This window comes from Bombus impatiens, unplaced genomic scaffold (assembly GCF_000188095.3).
Source record: "Bombus impatiens unplaced genomic scaffold, BIMP_2.2 scf_0525, whole genome shotgun sequence".
In the NCBI taxonomy this organism is placed as follows: Eukaryota; Metazoa; Arthropoda; class Insecta; order Hymenoptera; family Apidae; genus Bombus; species Bombus impatiens.
In genome coordinates this window covers 755,832-764,053 of record NT_176944.1, presented here as the reverse complement: position 1 = coordinate 764,053, position 8,222 = coordinate 755,832, and the positions used below count along the sequence as shown (strand labels likewise).

At 40.5% G+C, this 8,222-nt stretch overlaps 1 protein-coding gene across 4 annotated transcripts in view; it reads right to left on the bottom strand.

Annotated features, from left to right (window-relative positions):
* The window catches only part of LOC100740297 (phosphatase and actin regulator 1-like), a 147,625-nt gene that overhangs the window by 78,865 nt on the left and 60,538 nt on the right, over window positions 1–8,222 (bottom strand). Inside the window, exons 1-2 of one of the 4 annotated variants that reach the window (XM_033321892.1) lie at window positions 1,887–2,674; window positions 8–993 (exon numbers count right to left, since the gene is read on the bottom strand). The exons of 2 other annotated variants lie outside the window; for them this stretch is intronic. In XM_033321892.1, coding sequence (XP_033177783.1) covers window positions 8–261 — 254 coding nt within the window. In that variant the 5' untranslated portion in view covers window positions 262–993; window positions 1,887–2,674. Of the gene's footprint in view, window positions 1–7; window positions 994–1,886; window positions 2,675–8,222 lie in introns of those variants that run through there. One more of the 4 variants, XM_033321887.1, reaches the window with a different exon arrangement.

Sequence of the window (8,222 nt, the reverse complement as noted above, 5' to 3'; positions counted from 1 at the left end):
AGCCGCCGGTCCATGAGCCAAGAAATCACTCAGAGACAACGAAGAAGCGATGATCTGCCGTTTCTCCTCGAAATTTAAATAATCCAGGCTATTGCTCCTCTGTGGTCCAGCGACGATCGTCACGGTCTTTGCCGCGTGATGATGATGGTGCTGCTGGTGTAAATTGTTCTCCACCGAGAGGTTACTGGGTTTCTCATTGCCAGACTCATTGTTGGCCGCTGGACTAGGCACCAGATATACACCGCTAACGCGTATGGACATCGTCTTGGGGCGATCCTTGAAACGGCCACGCTTCTTCCGCCTCCAGGGGCTGAGGATCGCAACCAGGCCCGGTAACGAAGCTACCGGCTGCTGGCCAGTTGAAACATCCTGACGGCTGCCCGGTCGAGAGGTCGGCTCGCGTCGCTTGTTACTTCGAGGCAGCTCCACGGCTCGGCGTTTAGTGCGTTCACGATCGCCGAGGAAAATTTATGGGCTCCACTGTGCGCTTCTGGCAGCGGCTACCGTGTACGCTGCACTCGATGATCGGTTGATTTTATTTTCGTCGATCTTTACGGCCTCTTTAATTCCCACTGAAATTCTTGGATTTAATTTCTTCGATTGTCATTTGCACTTTTACGACGAATTACGATCTCCTTATTTTCCTTCTTCCTTTTTCCTTACTTTCTTAGTTATTTTAGATGTAATTGATTACTACTAGATAGAAAAAGGTACAACAGGTATTCAAGATGGCAGGATTTCCGTATCACGTTTAAAAATTTCAATGGAGTCGAATTCGCTGATTGGCAAATATATTTCTCCTGTATTTGTATTTTCGACGATTATGGCACTCTGTATGAAAAATGGCCGACCCGAACGGGGTGACTCCGGACCGTTGCTTCGACGGTCTTTATTTATAACGGAAGGAAGCGAATACGAGCCTTCCGCGGTCTTTTTTTCTCTCGTGACGGCCACGAGACACTCCGTGCTCGGTCGACGCTCCACGGAATCGTCCTGCGCAATAGGAATAGGGTAAAACGTTAACTCTCTCGCTAATGGCACTGGCTGTCATGAACGACGTGCATTGTATCGTACGGAAGAGGTCGCGAACGATTGTGTGTCCACCGTCCCACGAAATGTCTCGTTGCGGTCCATCGACCTTCTATCGCTTCGATTATCGACTGTTTGATCCGAGCTTAAACGAGTGAGAACCTTATATGTTATTCTAGTCATGATTTAAAAGTCACTAAACTCGCGTCGATCGTAATGCACACCTTAATAAAGAAATCGATAACTTTTGATATGTCAATTTGTTTACAATCGTACAAACAGAATACACGATCGAATTTATATAGTAAACTTCGTATGATGAAATATTTTCATTATATCGAAACGAAACGAGGTGTCATTTATGAGTAGAAATAACATTTCTACGAACGGAGCAATCGTACCTAACCTAACCTGTACTCCATCTGTAAACGCGGCGAGATGCCGAAGGTCGAGATACGACAGCATTGGCTCGGCCAGAGAAAAATATCTAGTGACTATGGTACGTGCAAATAAAACGACATTCACGATTACGTAAAATACAATAAACGAGGCTGGTACGCGCAATATACGAAGCTTGAGACACGAAGCTTGAGGCACGAAGCCGGCTAACGCGAGTAACCTCAAACATCCGGTACTTATACTGACTGCCAAAAGAGTACGTACGTATAGTCATGTACACGGAACGGGTTACAGCGCACGCAGAAAGCATTCGGTTTTATCGATGAAACGGCACGGTGTAATGTCACCGAGCACGGCGTGATGGTGGTCGAGAGAGGAGCCGGTATTACGAGACGCATTTCGTGGACGCACAGAGGACACACGCAGGCACGTTTTGTTGTGACGAGAGACACACATACTAGATGATTCCTTAGGGCAGTGTGGATGGCTGTTTTCGGATGGCAGAATTTGAGGAGGAGCACGAACGCTCCTCTCGACGTAATATCACAGCGGTGACGATTCACGGCAGGCGTCGCCACTCCTTCACGGAACACCTGTGTGCCTCCTAGCTGCAGGTGAGAGGAGAGCGAGACGGAGAGAAAGGACGCAACGATTATAAACACAGAAGCACATACTACGCGCGTACGCACAGAGCCACGTAGAAGAGAGACAGACGGATGCAGGCACAATAAGTGGAGAGGTACAATGCCACCGATCTCTCCGAATAAACTTAGCACAGACGAGAGAAGAATAAGGCGAAGCTAAACGAGCCACGATATCACGACGACGAACAACGATCAGGGGTAGAACGAGCAACGCCGACGTCGACAAGGAAGCACGCACTCGTAAAGTTGACACACACGCTGCTCTCTCGGTATTCGCGCACAAGAGAGAAACACAAACGCGAGAAACGTCTCGCGTCGGGATGTTCGCGAAAAACAGACGATATCGCATAGACACGGACACACGGAGGACCGGATAGTTCGCGCGGGGACGGATTCGCGACGGAATTAATTACCACTGCACCGATGCAACGTGTAAAAACAAACGGATACCAGACAAACAGGCAACAACGACGACGACGACCGCGCCACGAAACACACACCGAGCGAGGCTCGTGAACACTGAGGGCGGCCATGCGATCACGGCGCCGCCACGCGACGCCGATAGGTATCATCGGCCACGAGACAACGCCGCGCCAGACGAGAATGGGGGAAAGTGAAGCTACTATACTACCTTCGCCGTAATTTTTCATTAATGAATTTACGAAGGGTCTGGAACCGGCTGCTGCAACAGGATGGGTTACGTGGTTACGGAACTATAGGGAATAACTATTTATCCAGGGAGAAAATATTTTGTTTAATTTATTTGATTAACTTCCTGCTTGTAATAATTAAACGGGACTGAAATAAGATCATTATTTGCACACGTATGATCGTATCGCATGGTCATATTGATTTTTTGTAATTTCAAATTTTTATAAAAACATGTTTCTGTACCTCAAATCATACTTTTAATACAATAATTTATGAAAAACTTACTCAAAAGTAAGTCACGCTTAGTTTATTGTTCCCGTCAATCTAACCCTAATAAGCTAATTAAAAACCACATGTCCACGTATATATATCTTTCACATTATATTCGCGTGTATTCTGTATTCGTTCTTTTTTATCTTTAATTGAAGAAAATTATAGATCGCGTTAGAATGTCATTCGTACCGCCTGTTACGCTCCAAAAATGTAAACAACTTACCACGCTCGTGATAGACTGTAAATGCCTATAACGACGACTATAGACCAAAGTCACGCGAACATGCGTTGCGATGGAAATCTTCAGGAACGATACCTCATTGTGTACTTTGTAAACATTAGGAATTTTCCTTCTACATACTTCTGTGTATATTTATCAAATATTTCGCTGCTGAAATCATTAAAAGAAAAATAAGTAAACAAAAATTAGACCTTAATGAAGTTGTTTTCAACTCACAGTCAGATAAACTTTTAGCGAAATCAAAATCAAGCCCATTTTCACGCAATTCGAAAAGTTGCAGATTTAATTAGATGCATCCAGTGTGATAGTTAATCGAAATCCAATGTAATGGTTAATTAAAACTTCTAAGGCAAACAATTAGAGGAACAGCGACGTTCCAGTTTCCGGTTCGTGTTCTGCTTTATTGAGTTTTCGTTCTTCTAGAAATAATTCTCATTGGAATGCTGAAGATAACTTTTATCTTCGATACTTAACAATTACAGATGAGAAACATGAAACTAAAACTTTAGATAGTTACAAAGTCTTAGAATTCCTAGCCAACCTCCTGACAGACACAGAAAACGGAAGAAGATCAAAGACTAAAACCATTTTCGAGAACAAGAAAAGATTCTTCGTATAGCGTCTACGCGACCAACAACGAGAAATGCTCTAAAACGGAACTTCAGAAGAATTCTGTGGAACGTCTAGTTGGATTCTATCAAACGGAACCTGCCATTACAAAGGACTCGGACTGTCTACTTGAGCGATATTTCCAAGGATTGTAATAAAGACACAGCTTCATTTTCTTCTATATTTTCAGTTATGTATCCTATCCTGGAAAGAAATGCATGGCCTTTTTCTTGATTTAAGGAAGAATTCGATGCAGTGAGGATATAGCTTCATAAGTGGCAATAGAAATGGTAATATATATATATGTCGTGAAATGATGTTTTTAGTTCTATTTCAGACGACGGAGATTACTGATTTGCATATATATATGTTACCCTATTTACATAATTTTCATAGGCAAATCATATTCTACTTAACTTAAGGATATGGAAAGTTACAAAAAGTATCTATTAGGTAATAGGAAATAATCAAAACTATGACATTATCCCGAACACACAATTGTCTAAAGACATTATATATTGGAAGCATCGAGGCGCGAACGTTCGAACTGGAAATTGCTGGACGGAGCATGACGCGAACCACGTGGTATTTCCGAGGCGTCTAGACTCCTTAATTTAAACCGACTCGCGAATCTACCGACGTTTCGGCCCCGTCTAGCCGCTGTCACAACGAAACGGCTGAAATATGAGAAACACAACCCTCTCCTCGAACCAAGCACCCAAATCTTTTTTCTACCATGTCCACGTGTAAATCCGCCTTTCGTTTGGAAACAAAGAGGCCAGCTGTTGGCTGGATTCGAGGGAAATCTGTCCGTCTGTTCGCAAAACAAAACATACGGTGAAATTCGAATTTAATTCGGAAGTTGGTTGTTCTCTTTGAAAATAGAACGGAAACGAGTATTACGTACTGCTTTGCTAACACCGGCGCTCTCATCTTTTACGCTCGATCGCGGCTTAAGCAATGCGCGTCTGCGTTGAAAGTAGTAGAAACTACGGCCAAGAGATGCGTTTATTGGCACTGGCCCAGTGGCGACTCTTCTTCTTCTCCAGCGTTCGTCTCTCGCCAAATGTAGCCTCGTCACAGGCTGCAGCTTCGTGTAATAGTGTTCGTACCAACGCAGAAACAACTGTTTTAAATACTGTTCGCCGATATATCTTTCTGTTCTTGTAATCTGGTGCGAATCACAGAAAGGCTGCGTTACGCTTCAGTTCAATAGTCAAAGTCACTTCCGTTCAACGAACAGACGGTTCTCGTTGACGATATTAAGTGAGGTATAAACTGTACTCTGAACCGATCCATCGATCGCTGCGAATTAAGGTCAGTTTAATGAAAAGAAACATGATTAAGTGTTTTCCTAGATCTAAGAATATCCGTAGTGAAGAGCTTCGTCTTTGAGGAGGAGCGATACTGTCGCTATGTATATCCGAATAAAAGGATTCTAGCAATAAGAAGATAACTTGCCATATATTTTTAGTTATATGAAATTGTTGATTTTGTCGCTTTATGTTAGATAAGAATATGATTTTATTTAAAAAGTATCAATGATCTATTAAAAAAGTTCATTATTAGCAATACCACTTAACGACGAATTTATGGTATATACATTTAAAAAAGTAGTTGACGTATAAATTTTATTTTTTTTACTCCCTGAAATCGCTATAAAATGCAGCTGACTGCTGTAATCCGTTCAATTGGTACAAAGACCGTTTCCCCGTGGCGGATCTATAATTATTCAGTATGTTTGTGAGCGATTCCAGGAACCATTCTTGGCCACTGGGCGAACGCCGCCCACTTAACAGTATTAATAATTGCAATAAGGAACGGGCATCCTTGCTGGGTCAAATTATCAGACAATTCACAATTAAGAGGCGGAGGGTGGAGACGTATAATTAAGGCAAAGTGACGGTACATCAGTGACAACCGCAAGCATCTACCAGTGGCAGCTAGCGTTGCACTTACGTTTCCTTGTGCTTTCACGGCTTTCTAAATGCAATCTGCTTGCAACAAGCAACCGCCATCAAGCAAATTGTCGTCCAGTTAGAAAAAAATTCAGTTTTTATGAATCACATTTACAGTATATCGACTTTCTTACTCATTCTATCACGAATATACCGCCGTCCATAGGTATTCGAACACTTTGATTGACTCGCATTAAAAATACACAAATGTTAATGAAATATATGAATTAATGGTAAACTAACGACCGCAACCACTATTTACTATTTTCTTATGGAAACAACAAATATATATTATACTTAATTGCTTATTTTTGGAATCAATAATATATTGAAAGAAGGCTAGCCAAAGGGTAGCGTATGCAATATAATTAACTCGATCGAACACATTATCACATTTTGCCCGGTATACCAACATAAAAAAAGATTGTATCTAATCAACGAAAATCCTATAGAATCAACTAGGACTGTGAAATCATGTTCAAATGTATTGAATTGTTCGAAACATATCAATATTTTCCGTTCAATTTACTTAATATATAATCTAGCCTTCTGTACTTAATGTCACGTAAGCAGCGTGGTTGTTAATGTCCCAAAATATAATAAATCATTGCATTTTGATTTTCTAATTAAGGATTTAAAATCTCGATAGAGGTATGTTTCAGCTTGCACGAATGTGTTTGACTACATAGAAATATATGAGAATTATATTAACGAAAAAGAAGAGATCAAGAGTATATTATCTTGCTTATTGTAATTCAAATACATTTTGCCAAAAGTAGGCAAGTGTGCAGAATTAAAATAGACACTAAAACGGCAATAAAGAAGAATAGGCATAAAAAACATTATACATTAGTCAGAACGATACATTGGAATTTGTTCAACGATTGTGTGAATAAAAACGCGACTCTGACAGATTCTACATTCCCATTCGCTACATTTCGATGCAACACGTCGTGCGCATCGCGCGTAACGCGTATCTAGCGACATGCGAACTCTGCTGCTCTCCATCATTGGTTATTTATAGCGGGCGCAATAATCATAAGTGCAATTCGTAACGATCTAACAAGACAGTCTATGTACACTATAACGTAAAAATCATAACAATTAATATGATAAGAATAGATTTCAATAAAAATTGTATGGCATCCTTAGTATTGTACATTCTATGGATATCGAATAACAAGTGGAAATGCCATTTTATCTTCCCTTTTGTTTGAACCACTACTTCTTAGAGAAATGGAAAAAGTGGTGTGTGTAAACAAAGGGTAGTGGCTACGACGACATAGTAGAAAAACATAGAATTAAAAATAGTGAAGAAATCACATGTTAAGTTAAGCCATAGTACGAAAAACGTTTCTGTGATAGAAAGAGAAACCTACGAGGTGCAAGAGTAGTAACTACGAATATACTATAGGCGTTCACCCATCTTTCTGGTTTACACGAAGCAACGTATTGCACACAAGAAAGAGAGACCACCTTAGCTCCGAACCATGTCGCCAATAGTAGCACGTACACAACATAGCATCTACGTTATATATTGTATGAATTAATTTTTTATTTATATATAATGGTAATTATACATTTATTATATTATTAAAACAGAAATAATTTTATAATAAATACTGAAGCAGCTTTAGCGTAAATATCAAGCGTATATTACTGCATTAACATTATAACAAAGTTATTAATAAAGTGCGGATATTTATACATTTTTATACTTCTATGAACATAACTAAAGGTACATTAAAACATAACTGTTCACCGTGAAAATATAAAACCAGGTAACGGGCCCATAATTGATCTAGACGCGTTGCAACATAGGTACCGTATCGATGGAAGAATCTGCGATTAACTTCGAAGCGTACTAAATGCGCTTATCGCAAGATCGAACGATAACAAAAGCCTGCGCTACGTCCGTTCATCAGATCGTTGGCCAACCGTCTGGATAAGACGTTGTTCGACGCGATAATGGCAGGAAATTAATGACAGCTAAGAGGGATGGGAACGACGGACGGAGTAATGAAGAGATTGCTTTCCTTATTACCGTGTAAATTCTTATTACTTTGTTGCATTAACGGGGACGCCAGCGAAACGTTCAAAGAAAGGGGAAGTAACGTGTCATGTGCTGTGAAACGTTTTAAATTGTAATTAAGAATACGATATACATATTTAACGTTAGTAAACGCTAGTAATTATTTAGAATTGCTGCCACCTTACCAATTTCGATGATTTTTGAATATATTGTAGAAATGAACACTTTGAGCAACTTTTTCCTACAGAAATAGCTTCCGCTTGGCCTTAGTTCCCGAGATATTCGCAGAAAATTGTCGGTAGCACTACACTGAATTTTGACTATAAATTATGTGTTCGCAGCAGTGTATACGTTAATATTGGTTACCAGCCGCCATACGGCGCGGC